Raw genomic sequence first — 26,928 nt, 5'->3', positions numbered from 1 at the left:
CATGATTTTGCGGTTTGTAAGTTCTAGCCCTGTGTCAGGCTCTGTGTAGATAGCTCAGAGCCTGAAGCCTGCTTCAGATTCTTGTCTCCCTCTCTTTCTGCCCCTCTCCTGCTTGCGCTGTCTGTCACTCTTTCTCTCTCAAAAACAAATAAATATTAAAAAATTTAAATGGGCAAAATAGATGAACAGGAATGCCACAAAAGAAGAAACATGAAAAGGTGTTAAATCTCATTAGTCATGGAAATGAAATGAGAAGTCACACCACATGCAAACTGGCATAATTATTTTAATAAAGGTGCTGCCAAGGATGTGGAACAAGTGAAATTCTCACATATTACAAATAGAAGTGTAAATTGCTACAACCTCTTTAGTGAACAGTAAGGCATTACCTAAAAAAGCTGAAGGTATGTACATCCTATGACATAACTGTGTCCTTACTTGAGAACCTAAAACCAAGATACAGGAATGCTTAGATCAGCATCAATGTCAATGGTAGAAGTCTTTAAACACAAGTGGTAGTAGAATTGATGAATATGTTAATATACTATGGGGCTATTAAAATAAGTGAACTACATTTACAAAGAACATGGATAAATCTTACAAACAGTCACAGCCATACACGAAAGAATGAACACAGGAATGATTATCCTACGATTTCACCTTATATTAAGGCCAAAATAGGCAACACTAAACCATAATTTTTAACTGCAAGTCAAAGCAAATACTTACCATAAAAGTTGAGATAATAAATAATTCTGGAGAGGATGAATGGAGGCAACAGTGATTAGTAACAGTAATGGGAGCAGGACTCTGGTGACCTTTTTTTTTTTTTTTTTTTTTACATTTATTTATTTTTCAGAGAGAGAGAGGCAGAGCACAAGTTGGGGAGGGGCAAAGGGAGAATGAGACATAGAATCCGAAGCAGGCTCCAGGCTCTGAGTGGTCGGCAAAGAGTCCGATGCAGGGCTCGGACCCACAAACCATGAGATCATGACCTGTGCCAAAGTCAGATGCTTAACCGACTGAGCCACCCAGGCATGGTGACCATTTCTTGATCTCAGTGTTATTTATGTGGCTTGTACTTAGTAATTGCTGAACTGTACATATTTTACATACCTCCCTGAGTATGAGACAATTAACAGTGCTTAAATTTTAAAAAATTAAATGGGTGAGGTGGCAAAGAAGAATCAGAGAGACCAGTTAGAAGGATTCTGCAATAATCCAGACGGGGTGCTTCAATCTAAATGGCAGCAGTGTGAATAGTAAGAAGTGCACAGCAATTTGATTTTAGATTACATCCTAAAGTAGAGAGAATAGGATTTTGAACTGAACTTGGCATGTGACAAAAAAGGGGGAGTTAAAATAGTGCAAAGTTCTTCTACCTGAGTCACAGGGAGGCCGTTTACTGAGATGATGAAGGCTGTCAGAGAACACTTTGGAAGGGGCTTGTTAGAGACCAAAACCTATCAAGTTTGAGACACCACTACAGACCAAATGGAAACACTGGTAAGCAACTGAGAATGTAATTCTAGAATTCACGAGTGTTCCATCCTGAAGACACAGATATGAAAGTTGTCAGCATATAGATAGATATTTAAAGTCTTAAGATGAGACAAGATCACCAAGGGAAGAAGAGATAAAGGAAGAAAACCAAAAGAAAATAGTGCTTTGATGTTTCAGAGGAAGGAGTAGACAGACTAGCTAGGTCAAACGCCAAAAGGTCATGTAAGATGATGATTGAGAAATGTCAACTGGATGTAGTAATGCAGGAATCTTTGGTGTCTCTGATACAAAAAATTGACATCATGGGTGACCCTCAATAGAATAATATCCATTTCATCACAAACTACATATCCAAGTATATTCAGAACTGTTTCTCAATTCTGTTCTGTTCCTCTGGTCTACCTACTTACAAGTTGATTAAACAGTTACTTGCACTTTATATTTTATTACCTGACAGTGCTAGCCTTTCATTACACTTCTTCCATGGACTGTCTAGCCCTTTAAAAAGAAATCTGTTAACATTTTTACTGCACTCACATTAAATACATGAAATACTTAAGATATAGAATGGTTAAGATCACATGGTCACTTATGGAGGACAAAAGAAAGCTGATGCACCAATATGCACACATTAAAGAAAATTCTGCAAGTAAAGGATGGGATTGCTTAGGATAACAATGCCTAACTGAGAAAGCATACAAAAAAAAAAAATACAGAAACCAGTAGCATTTCTATACACTAACAAAGTATCTGAAAAAGCAAGCTAGCACATTCACAACAGCGTCAAACATAACAAAATATTAGAAATAAATTTAACCAGGGCGCCTGGGTGGCTCATTTGGTTAAACGGTCCGACTTAGGCTCAGGTCATGATCTTGCAGTTCATGGGTTCAAACCACACATCAGGCTCTGTGCTGACAGTTCAGAGCCTGCAGACTGCTTCAGATTCTGTGTCTCCCTCTCTGCCCCTCCTCCACTCACGCTTCATCTCTCTCTCTCTCTCTCCTTCTCTCTCTCTCTGTCGCATGTGCGCGCACTCTCTCAAAAAATGAAGGAAGGAAAAGAAAGAAAAGAACAGAAAGGAACCTAATCAAGGAAGTGAAAGATCTAAACACTGAAAACCATAAGTCTTTGATGAAAGACACTTAAGAGGACACAAATGCAAGAGATCTCAGGTTCATGAACAAGAATACTATTAAAATGTCCATTCTACACAAAGCCCTCTATAGATTCAATGCAATATCTTTGAAAATTCCAGTGGCATTTTTGACAGAAATAGAAAAAAAAAACTAAAGTTTGTATGAAACCAAAGACCCCAAAGAGCCAATGCAATCCTGACAAAGAATAAAGCTGGAGGCACCACACTTTTTTTTTTAATCTTTATTTAGTTTTGAGAGAGAGAGTGTGTGTGTGTGTGTGTGTGAGTAGGGGAGAAACAGAGAGAGACACAGAATCTGAAGCAGGATCCAGCCTCTGAGCTGTCAGCACAGAGCCCGGCATAGGGCTCAAACCCACAGACCACAAGATCATGAGCGGAGCTGAAGTCATATGCTTAACCAACTGAGACACCCAGGTAACCCTGGAGGCACTCACTATACTTTCTGATTCCCAACTGTACTACAAAGTTACAGGAATAAAAACAGTATGGTACTAGCATTAGAACAGACATACAGAACAACAGAACAGAATCAAGAGCCCAGAAGTAAACCCTCATATATAATGTCAACTAATATTTGACAAGGAAGCAAAGAATACTAAATGAAGAAAAGACCATCTCTTCAATAAACGATTTTGGGAAAACTGGGGAACTATAGGCAGAAGAATGCTCTTAGACCCATATATTCAACTGCTCACAAAAATTAACTCAGAATGAATTGAAGACTTAAAGACCTGAAACCATAAAACTCTTAGAAGAAAACACAGGGAAAATGCGCCTTGATACTGATCTTGGCAACAATTTTAATGGATAGTACACCAAAAACACAAACAACAAAAGCAAAAATTAAAAAGCAGAACATCAAACTAAAAAGCTTCTGCACAACAAAAGAATATCAACAAAATGAAAAGGCCACCTGCTGAATGGGAGAAAATATTTGCATGCCATATTATCTGAAAGGGTATATATTTAAAGAACGCCTATAACTCAATAGCAAAAATCTAAAATGATAACTATGTGAGGTGAACAATGTGTTAACTAACCTTATTGTATAAACACTTCACAACAAATGCATATGTCAAGCTATCACATTGTACACTTTAAACTTATAGTGTTATATGACAATTGTATCAATAAAACTAGAAAAAATATTTTTTAATGAACAGAAGATCTCAACAGACATTTTTCCAAAGAAGACATACAAATGGTCAACAAGTATATGACAAGATACCGAACACCACTAATCATCAGAGAAATGTAAATCAAAACCAAAAAGAGGTATCACCTCAACCTGTTAGAATGGCTATTAAGGAAAAGACAAGAAATAACCATTGGCAAAAATGTGGAGAATAGGGAATCCTGTGCACTGTTGGTGGGAATGTCAATGGATACAGCCACAATGTAAAACAGTAGGGAGGTCCCTCAAAAAACTAAAAACAGAATTATTATATGATCCAACATTTCCACTTTTAGATACATATCCAAAGAAATCATCAACAAAACTATTGGACAACCTACTAAATGGAAAAAGATATTTGCAAATAGCATATCTGATAAAGGGTTAGTATCCACAACATATAAAGAACTGATACAATTTGACATCCTAAAAACAAATAATACAATCAAGAGATAGGCAGGAGACATGAACAGATATTTCTCCAAAGACTACATCCAGAGGACGAAGAGACACATGAAAAGATGCTAAACATCACTCATCATCAGGGAAATGCAAACCAAAACTCCTACAATGAGACCTTACATTAAAGGATGGGGAGAAAAAGAAACCCTTGTACACTGTTGGTGGGAATGCAACTGGTGCAGCCAATGTGGAAAACAGTATGGAGGTTCCTCAAAAATTTTTTCAAACAACTACCCCATGATCCAGTAATCACACTACCAAAGAATATGAAAACAACAACTCAAAGGGATACATGACCCCTGTGTTTATTGCAGTGAAATTTACAATAGCCAAATTGTGGAAGGAGCCCAAGTCTCTACTGATTGATGAATGTACATGCACATACATACAATGAAATATTATTCAGCCGTCAAAAAGAATGCAAACCTATCCATTTGCAAGAGCTAGAGAATACAAAGAAAAATAAATCAGTCAGAGAAAGATAAATACCATACGATTTTACTCATGCGGAATTTAAGAAACAAAACACATGAACAAAGGGGATAAAAGACCAATCAAACACAGACTCTTAACTATAAAGAACAGATGGTACCAGAGGAAGGTAGGTGGGAGAATGGGTGAAATAGATGAAGGGGATTAAGAGTGCACTTACCATGACGAGCACTGAGTAATATATGGCATTACTGAATCACTATATCGTATACCCAAAACTAAGATAACACTGAATGTTGACTACACTGGAACTAAAATTTTATTTTATTATTCTGAGAGAGAATCCCAAGCAGGCTCCACAGCCATAGCAGAGCCCAACATGGAGCTCGATCCCATGATGGTGAGATCATGAGCTGGGCAGAAATCAAGAATTGGATGCTTAACTNAAAAAAAAAAAAAAGGATCTCAAAGAGATACTTGCACTCCCATGTTCACTGTAGCATTACTCCAATAGCCAACATACAGAAACAACCTAAGTGTCCAAAAACAGATAAAGAAAATAAGGTACACACATTATTCAGCCAGGAGAAAAAAGTAAATCCTGCCAATTTGTGACAACATGGATGGACCCTGAGAGCATTTCACTCATGGCCAATTATTATTACCCATGTGTAAATGCATGTGCTAAGTGAAATAAAATCAGAAAGAGACAGATAATGGATGGTCTCACCTATGTGTGGAATCTAAAAAGTTGAACTCCTAGGGGCACCTGGGTGACTCAGTTGGTTCAGTGTCCGACTCTTGATTTCAGCTCAGGTCATGATCTCAAGGTTTGTGAGATGGAGACCTACATTGGGCTCTGAGCTGACAGAGAAGAGCCTGCTTGGGAATCTCTCTTTCTCCTCTCTCTGCCCCTCCCCTGCCTGCTCAGGTATGTGCCCTTTCTATAAATGAATGAATGAAGACATAAATAAATAAATAAATAAAATATTTTTTTTAAAAAAAGCTGGATTCCTAGAAGCAGTGTAGAATGGTGGTTACCAGGAGCCAGTGACGGGGAATGTGAAGGGAGGTGCTGGTGAAAGCTACAAACTTCCAGTTATAAGTAAGTCTGGAGATCTCACATACAGCAGAGTGATTCTTACTGTAAATTATACACTTGATAATTGATAGGAGAGTAGATCTTAAAAGTTCTCACCACAGAAAAGAAATTGTAATTATTTGAGGTGATGGAGGTGTTAGCTAAGGAACACTATAATGGTAATTATTTTTGCAATACGTAAGTTTATCAAATCAACACATCAGACACCTTAATGTTTTACAATGTTATATGTCAATCATCTCTCAGTTAAGCTGGAAAATAACTACAAATAAAATGAGAGAAAGCCATGTAGAATGAATCCCAGCATCTACAGTGAGTGGAATAGCATGAGAAATCAATGGACACCAAGAAGGCCAGAGAGAGGAGAGGAGAGGAGAGGCCAGAGACAACAGAGTAGAGGCAAAGGGAAAGAATGTTGCTAACACATGGAGGAAAATGCATGTTAAAGATCATTTATAGTGACACAGAAGTCACTGATGACCTTTAAAAAACAGGTTTAGTGAAGTGAGGGGACAAAATGGAATGTGCTAAGGAGAGTGGGAAGACAGGAATAGGTCAATAGCCACAGGGAGATACAGACTAGGGGAGGACTTTTGTGTTTGTTTTGAAGATAAGAAATAGCTGAACATGGGTTAGTTCTGATGGGAGGATCCAGTACCAAGGGAGAGGCTGAAAACAGTAGATAAAAGAGAACAAACAGAAGAAGTCTGGCTACTGAAAAGGTGTGAGGAGTCCTACTACACAATGTGCATGAATGTAGGGAGAGCGGGAGAGAATGGCCTTAGCCAAAGGAATTGATACCTCTCTTCCCGGCAGGGAGAAGAGGGCTGGGTTAGCTCAGGTCGGTATTGTATATATTGACTCAATGGGCAACATATAGGGAATTCTGCTTTGTTCAGGAAGAGAAGTGGTCATCTTCACTTTTAAAACCCAGCCCTGTTGAACATATAGATTGCTTTCAACCTGTCATGAAGAATAGACCATCTGGATCAAAGTTTCGAAACTTATCAATTCCTACTGCCAAACTAGCCTTGAGAGAAAAAAAAGTGTTCCTTATCTACATTCCCTCTATTTATACTATTCTCCTCATCCTGGAGGACTAGCTTTTCTCCCCATCCTACTCCAAATCAGCCTTGGAATTTATTGCTCATTACTGTTAAACGTATTTTATAAATAAAAACTAAATTTTTAAAAAAGTAATCAAGTTTAAGTAATTATCCATGTATAAATCCAAGTAGGCCTGATTTAAAATTAGAAATATCAGGGGCGCCTGGGTGGCTCAGTTGGTTAAGTGTCTGACTTCGACTCAGGTCATGATCTCATGGTTTGTGAGCTCGAGCCCCACATCCAGTTCTGTGCTAACAGCTCAAAGCCTGAGCCTGCTTGGCATTCCAGGTCTCCCTCTCCCACTTGCACTCCATCTCTCTTTCTCTCTCTCTCTGTCTCTCTCTCAAAAATAAACATTAAAAAATTTTTTTAAAGAAATATCATTCCATCAAAATTATGTACTAAAGATATGCATCTCTCAAAATGAAGTTACAAGTCAGATTTACCATTACCATTATAGACAATATGTAATGAAATGGCAAAAAGCTAAAGAAATAAAGGTGGGACACAAGAAACAACTTCCCAATAGATTACAGGAAAGCCTACCGTGAGAAACTTCCTAAAAGGATTCTGTAAACAATCATCTGTCTGGGCAGACAGGATCCTTTGATTACTTGAAAATCATTTGCAATTCAAATCAACAAGAAAAATCACCCACCAATGAAGTTACACAAACACATCCTGCCACAGAAGCCCCATAAGCTACATTTCATGGCAAAACCCTCTCTCCACTAACATCTTATCATTACTATGCTAAAAGCCAATGACAATGCAGATAACCCAGATCTAGGTCAGGGATTCTTTTCACCGCAGGTGAGAGTTACTGAGCAATTCTCAAAGGGCAGGAGAAACAGGCTTTCCCTTCTTACCTTCACCATGAAAGTAAAGTCTGTTAGAGCCGGGGAATACACAGCCCCACCAGCACACGGGCCCATGATCAGAGAAATCTGAGGGATGACTCCAGATGCCATGACGTTCCTCTGCCAAAAGAGAAAGGTAAGGCATCTGGTTACAGACGTGTTCATTGTACTACCTGCAGAAAAATAAAGGCAATAATAAAATTACATTTGGCTTTTAGTCATAGAAACTCTATCCCAGAGGCAGGAGACTTAATCAGTACAGTTTCTTCCAGAATTACATATGTGCAATCTCTCCATGTAACAGGTGAGATTATTAGCATATTAATTTCTGGGGCAAATACCCACTTTCCCTTCCCTGGTGGTAGTTTCCTGAAAGCTCCATCAGGACATGAGATCAGAGTGACTCCCATCCATTTCACCCCAGCTCCAAACACACCTCAAACCCAGCACCCCATCTTCACAAAGCTGGCTGGAAAAAATAAATGAAAGCCTGAGGCAGAATATACAGAGCCAACACTTACCCTGGAACCATGACCTCTATTTGGAGTCGCTTCACACCACCACTTAGCCAGCAGTTACAAGGCAAGGCTAAGAAGCAGGTGCTACTTTACTGAGTCTTCAATGTCTGCCCACCTCTAGACAGGGTATATGGAGAAAAGGAGGTAAGTAGCAGGAACCAAAAAGGCTCCATGGGGATAAAGATATGTAAAAAGCCAAACCTCAGGCCACCTTCTGGGAAAGAAAGGAATGGGGGCTGGAGGACCCAAGCAAGATCATAGTCCAATGACTCCTTGCCCAACTCCCAACTTTTTTCCTTCCCCTTGGCTCTAAGAGAAGCATGTCCACTTTTAGCCATGTCTTGGCTCTGAACCCAATTTCTATAAATCATATGACATAGCTGAGAATGGCACAAAGAGCCATCAACAGAGAGAATTCTGGGAAGATGGCAGAGCAGGAAGCACCAGGAATCTGTCTTCCCCTAGGTAACACCTGCACTGACATTTGTCTGAAAATACTTTTTGAAACTCTACAGTCTATTGAAGCCTTCTGACTCCCAGAGGAAACTTTGGAGAATAAACTGCAGTTAATTTCAGTCAATTTTAGCATAGCACAACAGCAGCTACTCATCCTCTGCCCCCTAGTCACAAGGCAGGCAGCCGTAAGTATATTCCTGGAGCAGCTTACACAATTTTCAAAAGGAGCCCAGGAAGACAAAAAGCACTCTGTCCTCCAAATATCATGGATTGTCCACTGCTGATTCTGATTACAGAGATGTAGTTAGAGGCAGGTGACCACTGTGGCTGCACCTCCCTGCCCCATTGTTGCAAGCCCCTGTCCCTCTAGCTCCACATCCCTAATCATTAAGGAAATACAAATAATAACTAGAATGAGGTCCCACAACAGAAACACTGGGATGGCTACTATCAAACAGAAAACAAGTAATATTAGTAAGGATTTGGGGAAACTGGAACCTTTGCAAACTGCTGATGGGAATGTAAAAGGGGACAGCCACTGTGGAAAACAGCACAGAGGTTTCTCAAAAATTTAAAAATTACCAGGAGATCCAGAAATTCCACTTCTAGCAACATACCAAAAGAATGGAAACAAGGTCTCAAAGAGATATTTGTGTTGTTTGTTTTAGACTTTATTCCCTCACTTAAACCACTGTAATAAGCAAATTTTATTTTGAGAGAGAGAGCATGTTATGAACAGCGGAAAGGCAGAGGGAAAGGGAGAGACAAAGACTCTCAAGCAAGCTCCACACCCAGCAGAGAGATCATGACCTGAGGGGAAACAGAGTCTGACACTTAACCGACTGAGCCACTGAGGCGCCCCTTAAAGCGATACTTGTATATCCACATTCATAACATTACTCACGATAACTGAAACACAGAAACAACCCACTGCCCATCAATGGATGAATAAATAAAATGTGGTATGTACGTACATACAATGGAATATTATTTAGCCTTAAAAAGAAAAAACTTGTGGGGCGCCTGGGTGGCTCAGTTGGTTATGCGTCCGACTTCAGCTCAGGTCATGATCACACGGTTCATGGGTTCAAGCCCCGTGTTGGGCTCTGTGCTGACAGCTAGCTCAGAGCCTGGTGCCTGCTACAGATTCTGTATTTCTCTCTCTCTCTGACCTTCCCCTGCTCACGTGGTCTCTCTCTCTCTCTCTGAAATATTAAAAATGTTTAAAAAAAGAAAAAGAAAAAACTAGCTACATGCTACAATGTGGATAAACATTTAGGACATTATACGAAATGAAATAAACCATTCACAAAAACACTAACAAATACAATATGATTTCACTTATATAAGGTGCTTGATCAAAATCATACTGACAATGTCGAAGGCTGATTGCCAGACACTTGGGGGAGGGAGTATAATAGGGGAAACTGCTTAATGGGTATAAAGTTCCAGTTTGGTTTTGTGTGTGTGTGTTTCTTTGTTTTTAGTAATCTCTACACCCAATGTAGGGCTCGAACCCACAACCCAAAGAATCACATGTTCTTCCAACTGAGCCAGCCAGGCACCCCTAGAGTTCTAGTTTTGCAAGATGGAAAGAGTTACCCAGATGAATACTGTTAATGGTTGTACATTATGAATGTATTTACTGCCACTGAATATACACGTAAAAATTGTTAAACTGGGGCATACTCAGGGAGGGGGCAAGATGGCAGAGAAGTAGGGAGCTCAGTACGTTGCTATCACCCCCATATCTCGCACGGAAGAGATCTGAAGCCATAGAAAACCTTACAGAACCCAAGAGATTGGGAGAAAAAGGACACAAAATCCACTGAGAAAGCCTTCTAACGTGAGTGCGAACTGGGGAAGATAAAATCGGGCCAGGATCGGAGACTCCAGAGCAGGGATGATTCCCCTCTGCGGGGAGTTAGAGGGGAAAAAGAGAGAGTCAAAACCACTCAAGACATGGTCCCGATCTCTGGGAAACAGAAAAACTTCTGCTCAGGGCACAGAAGTACCGTGAGCACTAAGTCCCTGCGTGCCAACTCGTCCCAGAGGGGCTGCGTGCTGACCACTTCTTGGTGCTTCTGGCTGGCTAGACCCTTAGACGAGCTGCCAGCCTCCACGCCACTGTGCTCCTCGCTAGCCGGACTCCTAGAGGAGCCGTGCACGCGCATACTGGGCTTCCGCGCTCCTGGCTGGCTGGAGCTCTAGAGGGAAGGCGAAGAGCTTAAAAACTGGGAGATTTGCCCGTGAGTTCGTGTTTCGGGTGACGAGACACACAGGGACCTGGTTTCTCTCTCTCCACCTAGCCCAGCGAGCCCTGCAGGCAGATCCCCGCCCATGCTCACCAACCAGCTGGGAGAAGGGAGCAGCAATTCTGGCTCCACCCCCAGGGCTAGGCAAGAGGCTTGGAATTGCCCTGAGGGGATCACCTGCAAGGTTGTGTCTACAGCAATTTGAGCGGGGCCCACAGACTGGGATTTGGAAACAAAGCGTGGCCTGTGTTAAAGAGCACAACCCACTTTGACTGCGCACCCGGCCCAGGGAGTTTACACACCCAAAAAAGTGAGGTGCAGCACTTGGTTCAAGAAGGGACTGGAGCGCCGCCACTCTTCTCCCCACAACCAGCAAGGTAGAACTCCCGCCTGACTCACTGGATCACACCACGCCCATCCCTGCTTGAGAGCTGCCCTCCCCTTTTTTTAATTTATTTACTTTTTTTATTTTTTTTTCTTTTTCTTCCCCGGAACACTGAACTGATTGACTCTGGTTACCACCTTGCTTAAACAGTCACATTTAGTCCATTCTGTAGATGTAAATTCTACCCTACCGACCTTTTCATCTCTTTTTCTCAGGAGTAATTAGACTATATGNGGATCACACCACGCCCATCCCTGCTTGAGAGCTGCCCTCCCCTTTTTTTAATTTATTTACTTTTTTTATTTTTTTTTCTTTTTCTTCCCCGGAACACTGAACTGATTGACTCTGGTTACCACCTTGCTTAAACAGTCACATTTAGTCCATTCTGTAGATGTAAATTCTACCCTACCGACCTTTTCATCTCTTTTTCTCAGGAGTAATTAGACTATATGGTTTCTCTGGAAAACACCAGCGTCCTTCTCTCACCTATCCAACCATATTCCACCCTTTACCTCTTTGAAAAAAGCTTCTTATCCCTTCTGCCTGTTCATTCTATTTCAAATTTTGCCTCATCCCCGCCCTGTCTTCTCTTTCTCTATGCTCTTCAACCAGCACTACATTACCCGGCTATTTAATTGTAGCTGGGAAATCCGGTTATAGGCTTTAAACCATTCTTTGCCATCGGTTTTCTCCTTTTTTCCTTTCCTTTTCTTCTTTTTGACTCTTTTATGTATTTTTTACTCTCTATATTTCTCTCTCCCTCCTCCGTCTTTTCTCTTAACTTTTTCGTTTTCCCTCTTGGTTTGCATGTTAGATGGATTTGACTGTGCGTTTGTGTGCTCCTGCTCCCTGTGTTTGTCTGTCTGTCTTCTTCTCCAGGGCTACATCAAGAAATAAGCCAGAGTACAAATGGCGGAGAGTCCCAAATATCTTTACGAGTAGGAANATCATCCCCGCCCTGTCTTCTCTTTCTCTATGCTCTTCAACCAGCACTACATTACCCGGCTATTTAATTGTAGCTGGGAAATCCGGTTATAGGCTTTAAACCATTCTTTGCCATCGGTTTTCTCCTTTTTTCCTTTCCTTTTCTTCTTTTTGACTCTTTTATGTATTTTTTACTCTCTATATTTCTCTCTCCCTCCTCCGTCTTTTCTCTTAACTTTTTCGTTTTCCCTCTCGCTTTGCATGTTAGTTGAATCAGCCTGTGCGTTTGTGTGCTCCTGCTCCCTGTGTGTTTGTCTGTCTGTTTTCTTTTCCAGGGCTACCTCAAGAAACAAGCTAGAGTACACAAGGTGGAGAGTCCCAAATATCACTACGAATAGGAAAATAAAATAACCAAGGTCCCAACAAGAGAGACCAGGGGATACCATTCAAAAAACACTCTCTGAAAGGATAGGCCCTGGAAAGTCAAAGAGTCTTCTTGGATATAGCAGCGCTCATAGAAACAGAGAGCATAACAGGTCTTTAAAACCAACAAGAGCCGGAAAGCTAACTAAAATGACGAAACGAAAGACCTCTCCTCCAAAGAAACTCCAAGAAGAAATGACAGCTAATGAACTGCTCAAAACAGATATCAGCAGCATAAGTGAACAAGATTTTAGAATAATAATGGTAAAATTAATAGCTGGGCTTGAAAAAAACATAGGGGACATCAAAGAAACCATGGCTACAGACAGAATGGAAAATAAAAATAGGCATGAAGAATTAAAAAATGCGATAAATGAGATACATAATAAATTAGAGGCCTCCAATGCACAGACTGAAGAGGCAGAAAGGAGAATAAGTGATTTAGAAGACACCATTATAGAAAAAGAGGAAACTGAGGGGAAAAAAGAGACAAAATTATCCAGGAACATGCAAGAAGAGTTCGAGAGCTCAGCGATACGGTCAAACGCAACAATATCCGTATCATAGGAATCCCAGAAGAGGAAGAGAGAGGGAAAGGTGCTGAAGGAGTCCTGGAACAAATTATAGCAGAGAACTTCCCCGACCTGGGGAAGGAAGTAAATGTTGAAATACAAGAGGCTCAGAGGACTCCCCTCAGATGTAACTTGAATCGATCTTCTGCACGACATATCATAGTAAAAATGGCAAAATACAAGGACAAAGAGAGAATTTTGAAAGCAGCTAGGGAGAAAAGGGCCCTAACATACAAAGGGAAACCTATCAGAGTGGTGACAGACCTATCTACTGAAACTTGGCAGGCCAGAAAGGAATGGCAGGAGATCTTCAATGTGATGAACAGTAAAAATATGCAGCCAAGAATCCTCTATCCAGCAAGCCTGTCATTCAAAATAGAAGGAGAGATAAAAACCTTTCCAAATAAACAGAAATTGAAAGAATTTGTCACCACTAAGCCAGCCCTACAAGAAATCCTGAGGGGGATGCTCTGAAGGAAAGGTTGCAAGGAACAAAGATACCAGAGACACCACCACAAACATGAACCCTACAAAAGATACAAAGACTCTAAACCCAAATATTTCAAGAATAACACTGAATGTAAATGGGCTGAATGCTCCAATCAAAAGACATAGGGTAGCAGAATGGATACAAAAACAAAATCCATCTATATGCTGTCTACAAGAAGCTCATTTTAGACTGGAAGATACCTTCAGATTAAAGTATGGGGATGGAAATCAAAAGAAAGCCGGAGTAGCTATACTTATATCAGACAAACTGGACTTTAAAGACAATAACAAGAGATGAAGGAGGACATTACATTATAATTACAGGGTCTATCCATCAGGAAGAACTAACAATCATTAATGTCTATGCACCGAATATGGGAGCACCTAAATATTTAAAACAATTAATCACAAACAGAAACAAGCTCATAGATAAGAATGTGCTAGGGGCACCTGGGTGGCTTAGTTGGTTAAGCGTCCGACTTTCACTTGATCTCACGGTTCGTGGGTTCGAGCCCCGTGCCGGGCTCTGTGCTGACTGCCAGCTCAGAGCCCGGAGCCTGTTTCAGTCTGTGCCTCCCTCTCTCTCTGACAATCCCCTGCTCATGCTGTCTCTCTCTCTGTTTCCTAGAAATAAATAAAACAAGAAAAAAGAAAAAGAATGTGCTAATNATCACAGGAAGAAGTCTGGAAAACCTCCAAAAACACAGAGGTTAAAAAACACTCTACTAAAGAATGAATAGGCCAATCAGGCAATTACAAAGGAAATTAAAAAATATATGGAAACAAATGAAAATGAAAACACAACAACCCAAAATCTATGGGATGCGGCAAAGGCAGTCCTAAGAGGGGAGTATATTGCTCTCCAGGCCTATTTCAAGAGATTAGAAAAAGCGCAAGTCCAAAATCTAACAGCTCACCTAAAGGAACTAGAGGCAGAGCAACAAGAACACACCAAACTCAGCAGAAGAGAAATAGTAAAAATTAGAGCAGAAATAAACAACATGGAGACCAAAGAAACAATTGAACAGATCTATGAAATCAAGAGTTGGTTTTTTGAAAAAAATAAACAAAATTGACAAATCTCTAACCAGGCTTCTCAAAACGAAAAGAGAGAGCACCCAAATAGACTAAATCATANTATGAAAGAAATTGAAGAAGACACAAAGGAATGGAAAAACATTCCATGCTCATGGATGGGAGAATATAGTTAAAATGTCATTACTATGCAAAGCAATCTACACATTTAATGCAATTCCAATCAAAATTGCACCAGCATACTTCTCAAAACTAGAACTATCCAAAAATTTGTATGGAACCACAAAAGACCCCGAATAGCCAAAGTAATATTGAAGAAGAAAACCAAAACGGGAGGTATCACCATCCCAGACTTTAGCTTCTACTACAAAGCTGTCATCATCAAGACAGTATGTATTGGCACAAAAAGAGACACATAGACCAACAGGACAGAATTGAGAACTCAGAGCTGGACTCAAAGTTATACAGCCCNAAAATAAACTCAAAATGGATAAAGGACCTGAACGTGAGACAGGAAACCATCAAAACCCTAGCGGAGAAAGCAGGAAACAACCTCCGTGACCTCTACCGCAGCAACTTCTTACTTGACACATCCCCAAAAGCAAGGGAAACAAGAGCAAAACTGAACCACTGGGACCTCATCAAGATTAAAAGCTTCAGCACGGCAAAGGAAATAATCCACNACCATGAGAGACTCTTGATTGCTGACAAAAACTGAGGACTGATGGATGTGGGGGGGAGGGGGGATGGGCATGGAGGAGGACACTTGTGGGGATGAGCACTGGGTGTTATGTGGAAACTAATTTGTCAATAAACTATTGGTAAAAAGAAAAAAAAAGATGCTTTCCTACAAAAAAAAAACTATAAAGAACCTACTGAATTAGAGAAAATATTTGCAAATGACATATCCAATAAAGGGTTAGTGTCCAAAATATATAAAGAACTGGTACAACTCAACATTCCAAAAACAATCCAATCAAAAACTAGGCAGAGGACATGAACAGACATTTCTCTAAAGAAGACATCGAGTTAGCCAAAAGGCACATGAAAAGATGCTCAACATCAGTTACAATCAGGGAAATCCAAATCAAAACCATAATGAGATACCATCTCACACCTGTGAGATATCAAAAATCAAAAACACAACAATAAGTATTTGCAAGAACATGGAGAAAAAAGAACACTCATGCACCACTAGTGGGAATGCAAACTTATGCAGCCACTGTGGAAGACAGTATGGAGGTTCCTGAAAGTATTAAAAACAGAATTACCCTTTGATCCAGTAATCACCCTACTGGGTATTTACCCAAAGAATACAAAACACTAATTCTAAGGGATATATGCACCCCTATGTTTATTGCAGTATTATTTACAATTGCCATATAAGGAAAGCAACCCAATGTCCATCAATAGATAAAGATAATACACACACACACAAATATTACTCCACCATAGAAAAGACTAAAATCCTGCCATTTGCAACAACGTGGATGGAGCTAGAGTATAATGCTAAGTGAAAGAACTAAAGAAAAAAAAAAACCCAAGACAAATGCTGTATGACTTCATTCATATGCGGAACTTAAGAAACAAAACAAATGCAGGGTGTTTGGATGGCTCAGTCGGTTAAACATCCAAACTTCAACTCAGGTCATAATTTCTCAGTCCAAGAATTCGAGCCCTGCATCAGGCTCTGTGCTGACAGGTCAAAGTCTGGAGCCTGCTTCAGATCCTGTGTCTCCCTCTCTCTCTACCCCTCCTCCACTCAGCTCTGTCTCTCTCTCTCAAAAATAAATAAACCTAAAACAAAAACAAATGAATAAAAGAAAAAGACACCAAAAAAGGACTCTTAAATATACAGAACTGATGTATACTCTGTATACATCAGAAGGGGGAGGGAGATGGGTGAAACAGGCAAAAGGGATTAAGAGTTCACTTACTATGGGGTACCTGGGTGGCTCAAGTCAATTAAGTGTCTGACTTTGGCTCAGGTCATGATCTCATGGTTCATGAGTTCAAGCCTCACATCAGGCTTTCTGCTGTCAACAAAGAGCCCACTTCAGCTCCTCTGCCTGTCCCTCCCCCATTTGCACTTTTTTTTCTTTCTCAGAATAAAATAAGAGTTCACTTATCATAAGGAGCACTGAGTACTGTACAGAATTGTTAAATCACTGTGTTATACACCTGAAACTAGCACTGTTGTTAATTTTACTGGAATTTAAAAAGTCACTGAATTACATGCTTACAATGGATAGATTTTAGGGTCTGTAAACTATCTCTCTTATAAAACTGTTCCAAAAATCATTAAGATCATAGAGAACAAAGAAAACTGAGAATCTGTTCCAAATTAAAGGAAATTAAATAGATAAGACAGACAGTACTTAGTCCTGTACTGAATGGAGCATAGGCGTCAGGGGAACAGCTACCAAAGGCTTTATTAGGATCATTTGATGAAATCTGAGAAGTGCCTAAGAATAATATTGATGAATTAATGTTAAACTTCCTGATTTCTATTATTGTACTCACTTTATCACAGAATGTCCTTGTTCTCAGGAAACACACAATGAAGGATGTAAGAGCTAAAGGAGGTACAATCTCCAGTTTATTCTCAAATGTTTCAGAAAAATACAACCTGCAAATATATACATATGAAGAGAAATGACAGAGCAAATGGGCAAAATGTAAACAAGTGGTGAATCTGGGTAAAGGACATATGGGGAGTTCCTTGCACTGTTTTGCAATTTTTATGTAAAACCTGAAATTATATCAAAGTTACAAAAAAAAATCTTTAATAGTACAGGCAGCAGGAAGTGGCTGGAGGTGTAGAAAGGACAAGCAGCATTAGTAAATAATTTATTACAAAGTCACTGAGGGGCGCCTGGGTGGCTTAGTCGGTTAAGCGTCCGACTTTCACTTAGGTCATGATCTCGCGGTTTGTGGGTTCAAGCCCCGCGTTGGGCTCTGTGCTGCCAGCTCAGAGCCTGGAGCCTGTTTCAGAGTCTGTGACTCCCTCTCTCTCTGACCCTCCCCTGCTCACACTGTCTCTCTCTCTCTCTCCTAGAAATAAAACATTAAAAAATTAAATAAATAAATAAAATAAATAAAAAATAAAAAGTCACGGAGGCCTATATCCTGAAAACAAAACAAAACACAACTTGCAGCCTATACTCACAAAGATGAGTTACTAGGAGCTATTCTAAAACCCTGATAGCCTCTAAAACGTGGGGATTTACTGCCACTTCTCTTAGGGCCATGCATTCTTTCCCCATTTCCAACATACGTGTGACTACCAGGTTAGGGGCCAAAGGAGATTTTCCAGGCCTAAAGTGTTCTGACCATGCCGCCCAAAGTGCTAATTCTCCCCAGTAGGTTATTCCTGGAGCTCAATATTAAAGATTAAAAAGTAGTTTTAAGATCTACAAAGAGGCTTCTCAATGAACATATGTATTCTCACAACTAGCGGAAGAGCTTTCATAAATAAGCATTTTTCTGACAGATCACAAAGGGCAATAGTCAGGAATAAAACGATCATAAGCCTGCAGGCTACAGTTGATGACAAGAACAGCTGGCCTGATTAGAAACAATGTCTGCCTCTTTCCTGCCTTCTCCCTCTTTCCTCCTCCCCTCCCCAGAAAGGCAGATCTGTCCCTTTTCTCAAGTTTCCATCTGGCATTATCCCTCTCCCTTACCCCAATCTCTTTTACTTTCTTTTAATATACTTCCTACTTCAAGTAACACATCTAATTTACTTTTGTGTTTTTCATTTCTTTCTATTTGTAGTTTCAAAGTAAGCAGAAAGAGATCCGATATGCTGTTCACCAAATGTTTCTCAATAGTGGGATCTGCCTGATTATTCTTCTTTGTACTACAACTTGAACTTCATATGATGATCTTGTGTTTTAACCAAAATAAAAAGTACATTTTTTTAAATCCCTAATTCTAGCAAATCAATTCTTTTTAAACTTTTATATTCCATGTCCCTTGCTTGTGAGAAAGATAATTAGTTGTAATTCCCTTCTAAGTAATCCTTAATTTTGTTTTCCCCAAAGAGCTGCCCTCTGTGAAAAAAAAAAAGAAAACCCTCTCCACCTACTCTCTTGCTTTTCATACACCTTCCATGCCTTCCCCAGTGAGACAGGAAGAAGCCACAGAACAGACACAAGGCAGAGAACAAGGAATGGGGATGGGGAACCTCTAACCAGGACACAGCTTAGAACCTACGCCTCGTGCTATTTTACTCTGTAAATGGTTTCTTACCAGAAAGATGTCTGCATAGCCAGCCAAAGACTCTACTCCCTCTTGGATCCGTGCTCCCCCAGAGTCATTCAGTCCAATCACTGGAGCCCCCACTGTCATGGCCTGGTCCATGATCTGAGACAGCAAAGAAATCTTTTGAGACATCTGATCTTTTTATCAAAAACAGAATTTATAAAGCTCCATGGTGTTTTCTGGAAAATGTTCCAAGTGCATGTTTCTTTTTAAATGTTCATTGAGAGAGAGAGAGAAAAAGAGAGAGAAGAGCACATGCATGCAAACAAAGAGAGGAGCAGAGAGAGAGAGGAGAGAGAATGCCAAGCAGGCTCCATGATGTCGGAATGGGAGCAGGATGCAGGGCTCAATCTCATGAGCCATGAGATCACAACCTAAGCCAAAATCAAGAGTTGGACATTCAACCAAGTGAGCCACTCACATGCCCCTAATTACACTTCTCAAAACAGAAGTCATTAACACTGGCTTCACTCCCCATGATAATTAGGTACCTCCAAGGAAAACAGATAGCCAAAATTTTAAGCGCTGATTATAAAGCCCTTCAGGCATCCAAGAGCCAAAGCACTTCCCACCAGCAGGGGATAAGACTGCTCATAGCAACCATTTCTGAGCCACAGGCCCAGGCTGTAATATTTTCCAGTATCCAGTCTTGTCCATAATTTTTTTTTCCCCAAATAGGCTCTATGCCCAAAGTAGGGTTTGGGCATGGCCTTGAGAACTCATGACCTTGAGATCAAGAGTCACATGTTGTACTGGCTGAGCCAGCCAGGCACCACCACCTCCCCACCTCCCCTTACTCTTTTGAAAGAATTGACAGTAGACACAATACCAAAGTAGTATTTTTATGAAAGTACATGTAGATCCATCTGTTAACCAGAGCCAGGCCCAGGCCTGATTTCACTTATAATAAGCCATATTTTCCTGGGTCAGTAGTGAAGGGCCTAATAAGCAACATTCCTAAGAGCCTTCTCAGTTTAAAAAGCACTTTCACTTCCATTTTCTCATTCAGCCATGATAACAGAGACAGTGAAAAGAAAAATTAGGGAGGATTAAAAGTTAAGTGATTGGACCAAGGTTTCAGAAATAATATATGACAAGATCATATCTAGAATCCAGGTTTTCCATTACACAGGGAAGCACAGCTCGGCTATTAATAGTCAACCATACCTTTAATTCCAAAATTCTCCAAATACGATCTATACTTTTAATTCATCTCCAGAGCATCTCATCACTAGCTGCGTTTTTAAAATACTACCATGTAATCCTTGCACTGTTCTTTATTCTTTAGTGACTGGACTCTCCACCTAGACCATGGGCTCTTTACCTGGGGTCTTCAGAACCCAAAGGGGTCTGTAAATAGATTTCATCCATGCCTCGAATGGGAAAAAATTTAATCTTTATCTTTATTAACTCTAGCTGGTCTTTAGCATTTCCTTTAATTATGAACACAGAGAGAGAAAAAAACTATTATTAGGAATGCCTGTGACTTTATATTAATAGAAGCCATGGATATTTTTATGTCACATTAAAGTTGTTGCAGATATCTTGAAATACCATTTTCACTCATGACTACTTTAAAACTGTAGCAGTTTAGATGGACAGCTAAATCTTGTTATTTGATAAATTAGAAAGCACACAGATTATAAATGGAGGCACCTGGGTGGCTCAGTTGGTTAACCATCAAAGTCTTGATTTCAGCTCAGGTCACGATCTCATGGTTGGGAAGATCAAGCCCCATGGCAGGCTCTGTGCTGACAGTGCAGAGATCCCTGCTTGGGATTCTCTCTCTCTCTCTCTCTCTCTCTCTCTCTCTCTCTCAAAATAAACAAATATAAAAGGCATGTATATTAAATTGTAATTTTTTTAATATTTTTAATTCTTGTAATCCTACATATTTTATGCATGTAAATTATTACCAGACTGCCAAAGGGATCCATGATACAAAAAAATGTTAAGGACTCCTGCCTTGGACTAAAAGGACATTTGGGCCCGCAGCCACCCCACATACACAGCTCATTGTCTTGCACCCCAATATTTAATATGCATTATGTATCTGACAAAAGTACTGGGTTTTTCATATTAAATACTTACTTTGCAGATCTTCTGGGCATGGGCCCCGGACAGACTACCTCCAAAAACTGTAAAATCCTAAAAAGAAAATAAAATACAGTCACTAGCCAGGAATGAAGAGCCAGGAGGAGGAGGAAATGAAAAACTCTTGATTAAAAGTTTCTGAAGGATTTTCAGAAGTTCAAAAAAATTATGGTCTTTTATTCACTATTCTATGGAGTAATTTGTATCTTAAAGGGGGTTCATGTATTGTCAAGAGCAAAAGACTTAGTCTTTGCTCTACAAAAATGAATCCTAGCTTTCTAAGAAACACTTTTCATGCAGAATTAACCTGAAAAATCAGATTCTGTAGATGTCAAGCAGGCATTTCTATTACTAGAAACATTTGCCAGTTTGACAAGAGAGCTAAAAAAATGTCAGTCAGAGCCCTCATGGCTTCCTCTTGTTTATGGAGTTTCATTAGCTTCTGATATAAAGGTCTTCTTGTAGGAACCACCTCAAAAAGACAGCAGGTAATTAAAAACAGATTCAGCGCAGGAGGACAAAAAAGTAAAAGGAAACAATGGCAAAGGAGAGAGTGAACAAACTCAGGGGAACTGAAAGCACAAGAAGAATATGTGACTCGGACCAAATGGAAGCCTATATACTGCAGGGGGAGTAACCACAAGGATGGGACAACCCAGGAACTACAGAAAGTAGCAGGGGAGGTGGAGGGGCAGGGAGGGAGGACAGATTGATAAAAAGTCTGTGTTAGGAGCAGTTGGACTCCACAGGGCCTCTCCTTTACCTTGAGAAGAGGATACATTTATTCTCTAAAGCAATTTCACCAGAGGGACTCTGAATTCACCATCACCAGCAGCAAAAGAAAGCAAAGGTGAGGTGAAAAACAGGTGAGATTAGGAACCTATATAACGAATGAATAAGCAGTAATGGCCCCTTCTGCCCTCCTCGTCTCCTCCCCCATAACATACCTATGGCCAATAATCAGTAAGAGACTAAGGCTGCTTCTCTGGAAAAGCAGAAGTTCCTCAGAAAAAATAACTGCAGATATTAACATTTTGGGGACCACTACCAAAAAGCCGGTTCATCACTCCCTATCCTCAGTGTCCTTCAGGGCTTATTTCAAATGCCCCACCTTCCCTAAAGCATTCTTCAAGCCTGAATGTGATCGTCCATTGTCCCGAGCCCACAGCACTGGCCCAGAATCTCTCTTGCCCTCATCTGTACTGAAGACACTCCTGTCCTGCCCCATTTTATCTACAAAACGGTTAACTTCTTCAAGGCAGGAACTCTGGCTCAGTCATCTGCCTCTCCTCGCCCCCATTCTCACTCTACCCTACCCCATGGGCATTAAGAAGTGATCAAAAGTATCAATTTAATGAATTTTTGTACCCGCTCAAAAGTTAGAAAGTTGAGTTCAGAAAATACAATAACTTACTTTGTACTAGCTACCTTATTAATCATTCCTTCTGTACAAGCTTTTGCTTACCTCTCTTAATTTCTTCTACTTAGTTGGTAGACCCATTTATAACAGTTCTAAAACCCTTCAAAGGTAATTCATTAAGTAAATGAGTACTAAGTCCAATACATTTAAAATTAACCAGTTAGGGGCACCTGTGTGGCTCAGTCAGTTAAGCATCCTACTGCAGCTCAGGTCATGATCTCACAGTTCGTGGGTTCAAGCCCCGCATCGGGCTCTGTGCTGACAGCCAGCTCAGAGCCTGGAACCTGTTTCAGATTCTGTATCTCCTCTCTCTCTGACCCTCCCCTGTTCATGCTGTCTCTCTCTCTCTCTCTCTCTCTCAGTAATATTTTTTTTAATATTTTAAATAAAATTAACCAGTTATTTTAATACTGAACCCATAATTTTAATATTTAACAAGCTTTATAATTTTAGATCTGTAAAAGGAACTAAGTATTTAGAATCATATGCATATTTCCAACTCTTGAGATGGGGAGAGGTGGTAATCAAGCCCAAAATAATACAGTGTTAGTTTACTATTAGTTGCTATAACGATTACCGTAAATTCAGTGGTTTAAAACACCACAAATTTATTCTCTTCACAGTTCTGTAATTCAGAAGTCCTAAATGGGCCTCACTGAGCTACACTCAAGGTTAGCATGATTAGGTGCCTTTCTGGAGTCTCCAAGGGAGAATCTGTTTTCTTGCCTTTTCCAGGTTCTGGCAACCATCTCCATTCTTTACTCATGACCTCCTTCCTCCATCTTCTTAGCCACCAATGGCAGAATAAGCCCTTCTAAGCACATCATTCCGACCTCCTCTTCTGCCTCTCCTTCTTTTAAGGACCCTTGTGATTATGTGTCCACCTGGGTAACCCAGGCTACTTTAAGGCCAGCTAATCAGTGACACTAATTCCAGCTGCAACACAATTCCCCTTTGCTATGTAAGTAACATATTCACAGGTTTTGAGAATTAGGAGTTGGACATCTTTGGGAGCCATTATTCTGCCTAGTATATTCTATGGTCTCAGTGTGAAGAAACTGTATCTGTCTTTATGAAGCCTAACAAAACTTGTTTGAATAGTTTCATGAAAGCTCAAAACTCAGGGGTCTATGGTCCTGAGAGTCAAATCCCTTCCACCCAGGCTACATTCACAGCACTCTCTCAGGTCCATACATTGCCCAGGACACGGCTGCCCTTCAGGCACACATTTACCCTGCCAAGAAAAATGCCACTCACTTAGAATAAACTCCTGGTTCCTGGGACTTTCTACATGATTATTGCCTGTGATTGTCCCTAAAACAGACTAAGGAGTCTTCCTAAGAAAAAAAAAAAAACACATACTATAGTATAATATTCTGGACATATGCACTGAAAAACAGGAAGTATATCCCTCATCTGCCCCCACTACAGGTAAGTTTTCATTTCCCAAGACTTTCTTCTCACATGTTTGGCCCTGGCTCTGCCCTCCAGGAAAGCTCAGCCTATTGGAGTTATTAAATACCTGACTGAAGACATAAACCAATCTTCCATTGATTCGGCCCCGTCCAGTGACCACACTGTCTCCAGGAAACTACCAGAAAAAACAGAAAAATAAAAGTTAAGAAACCCAAATACATCTTTTAATGAATTTGGCAATTATGCCCCAACGAAAAGACCAAAAAAATAAAACAATATTCCCCTAAATTTCTTAAAATTCAATATGAATCAAGAACATGAAGGAATTTCCCCTTCCTCCTCTCAGCTCTGCAATAGCAAGCACTAGGCTACTGGTTCATCAATAGAAGTAAAGGGCATTATAGTTAGGCCTCATCTTCCTTCTCATAAGCAAAATAATCAAGACTCACCCTAGGGCCACTGCTACCAAATGCCATAGGAAGGAGAAGGGCATATAACGACACATGGCAACTCTAGAAAGCCACACACCCCACCTCCAAACCTTAAGACAAACCCATCATTTTACTTGGAGTCCATAAGGACTCAAGCCAGCTGATGTGATGCCAAGTTCACAAATCTTTGGTCAATAACAGCATACATGGAGACCTGACGTAAACTGATCAAAAGTGAGTCCAAAGAACTCTACATACCCATGGAGAACATCCAATTAAAAAAGGTGACTTTGATCTTAAAAACTCCATAAACTCAAAAGTGTCAAAAGAGGCAAGTGGTCCTGCTTTAGGGGTCTCTGGTGGCTAGACAGATCAGAACACAACCAAGACACTCTCACCTTTCCTTCTAAGTTTGTCACTCCATAACTGGGAGAACTCTGAACCAACAACCAGAGACCTGGAAACTGGGCCAGAGTCACTGCACAAGGTATGAGTTCTCCCACTCCCATTCCTTCATCTGCAAAGGCAACTGGGGGGACCTGGAGGCCCAATAGTACTTCTTCAGAGGCACTTTTGCAGTTTCAGGCCCCAAACTTGAAAACTGTTAAATGTACCTTGAGTTCCAGAAGGCCTTCATTATTAGGCTAATGAGTAGGCCAGCAGAGCCATGGCTGGACAGTGCAACTTACAGGGTCACACCACCACTGTGAAAAGATACCTTATTCTTATCAGCAGCCATTCCAAAATCTGCACATCTGTGTTCCACAAACATGTCGCTCTCAACAAAACTGCCAGGGTCCAGCAGCAGGCTGATCCGCTCTCTGGCAGTCAGCTTTCCCTAAAATACAACAAAAACCATTCAGTGATGTCATCATAGACAAAGTCAGTAAGCAAAGGAGCGCTCATGAGTGAGCCAGGAAGACAGGTTTTGCCCCTTCACCTCAGGTGAAAGCCTCTATTCCATCAAACCATTCAAAACACAGGTGTTATTAGTACAATTCAGCTGGTAAGAAAATCAGGGCAGACAAAGTGCTCCAGGAGCTACCACCGGGGGAGGGAGGCAGATAAGGAAGCAGAAGGAGGAAAAGATGGAGAGAAGTGCGAGTAAGGAGAGCCTGACCCTGGAACAAGATAACTAGTTTCACAAATATTTACTGGAGACCTAAGGAGCAATAAAAAGAAAAATGGAAAAGTAGGAGGTGGAAAACTAAAGCAGGCTGGGTGAAGGGCCTGAGACTACACCCCCAGAGTCACAAGCTTCTTCTAGGGAAGCCAACACAAACTCACCTCATTAGTGTCCAACCCCAAGGACACTTTCAGGACTACTTCCTGGCTCTTTTCCTGCCTCTTCCATGGCTTCTCCTATCTATCCTACATCTGGGCTCAGCTTAGAAACCCCACACCTGACAGTGATACTATGGTATGACAGCAACCCCACAGCAGGTAGTGCCCGAAATGAAAAGGAGTGAGAGTGGTAAAGAGCTCACTTGAGAGGAGTGAAAAAAATGCTTCTTGGAGGGGGGTGAGGTTGGAGACTTCAACTTATCAAGAGCCTCTATTGCTTGAACTCTCAAGCCCTTAGACCAAGCCAAACCACCCAAGCCCACTGTCCTCTGCCCTCCCTCCGCCCCAGGGAAAAACCTTCTCAAATTGGCTCTTATTTTCCCCATAAGAAAGTAGCCAAAACCAGTGAGGTCCTTTTTAAAGCAGACAATCGGGGGTCCTGGGTGGCTCAGTCACTTGGGTATCCGACTTCAGCTCAAGTCATGACCTCTGACAGCTCAGAGCCTGGCTCCTGCTTTGGATTCTGTGTCTCCCTCTCGCTCTGCCCCTCCCTCCCCTGCCTGCACTGTCTGTCTCTCTCAAAAATAATAAACATTTTTAAAAAATTAAAAAAACAGACAATCTTTAGAGGAAGTTTTCCAGAAACCAATTTGGCAACATATATTAGAGTATTCAAAATACTCCTATCTTTTGACCCAGTAATTCCATTTCTGGAAATCTATCCTATGGAAGTAGCCCAAAAATTGTTTAAGAGGGGGGTGTAGTGGAGGATTTAAATCAAGTCAGCCTCCTAAGTCAGCTCTGGCAAAAGAGAAATAGCTTCTGGAGCCTGCATCAAAACCCAATAGGGTACACTGAGGGAAGAGGTGGGGTGACGTTCCAGGGAGGAATTGAGCAATGGGCCCCAAAGAAAGAGTGCACAGGAGCACTGACAGGTCTTTCCAAAGTATGATGTAAAGATTCCTTTAACCCAGACAGAGCCACCCCAGGGGGAGGGAGGGAAAGCACTCCCGGCACCACATACAACCAAATTTACATCTCACTCCCAAGAGTTAAGAATTACTATTTTCTGCTGAGAACAAACGGAGGACTGATGGGGGGGCGGGGGGAGGGGGGGAATGGGGCTGGGGGGGGGCACTTGGGGGGGTGAGGGGCGGGGGT

The 26,928-nt window shown here is 40.9% G+C and overlaps 1 protein-coding gene across 1 annotated transcript in view; it reads right to left on the bottom strand.

Moving 5' to 3' along the window:
- Positions 1–26,928, bottom strand: part of PCCB (propionyl-CoA carboxylase subunit beta) — an 84,118-nt gene that overhangs the window by 55,678 nt on the left and 1,512 nt on the right. Inside the window, exons 2-6 of the mRNA XM_077752337.1 lie at positions 25,202–25,321; positions 24,159–24,227; positions 21,214–21,270; positions 19,111–19,224; positions 7,809–7,919 (exon numbers count right to left, since the gene is read on the bottom strand). Of these exons, the coding sequence (XP_077608463.1) occupies positions 7,809–7,919; positions 19,111–19,224; positions 21,214–21,270; positions 24,159–24,227; positions 25,202–25,321 (471 nt within the window). The remainder of the gene's footprint in view (positions 1–7,808; positions 7,920–19,110; positions 19,225–21,213; positions 21,271–24,158; positions 24,228–25,201; positions 25,322–26,928) is intronic.

The sequence above is a fragment of the Crocuta crocuta genome, unplaced genomic scaffold (assembly GCF_008692635.1).
Source record: "Crocuta crocuta isolate KB4526 unplaced genomic scaffold, BGI_CrCroc_1.0 scaffold580, whole genome shotgun sequence".
NCBI classification, from domain to species: domain Eukaryota; kingdom Metazoa; phylum Chordata; class Mammalia; order Carnivora; family Hyaenidae; genus Crocuta; species Crocuta crocuta.
The sequence above is the reverse complement of the archived record's forward strand: the minus strand, read 5'-3'. Positions and strand labels throughout refer to the sequence as shown.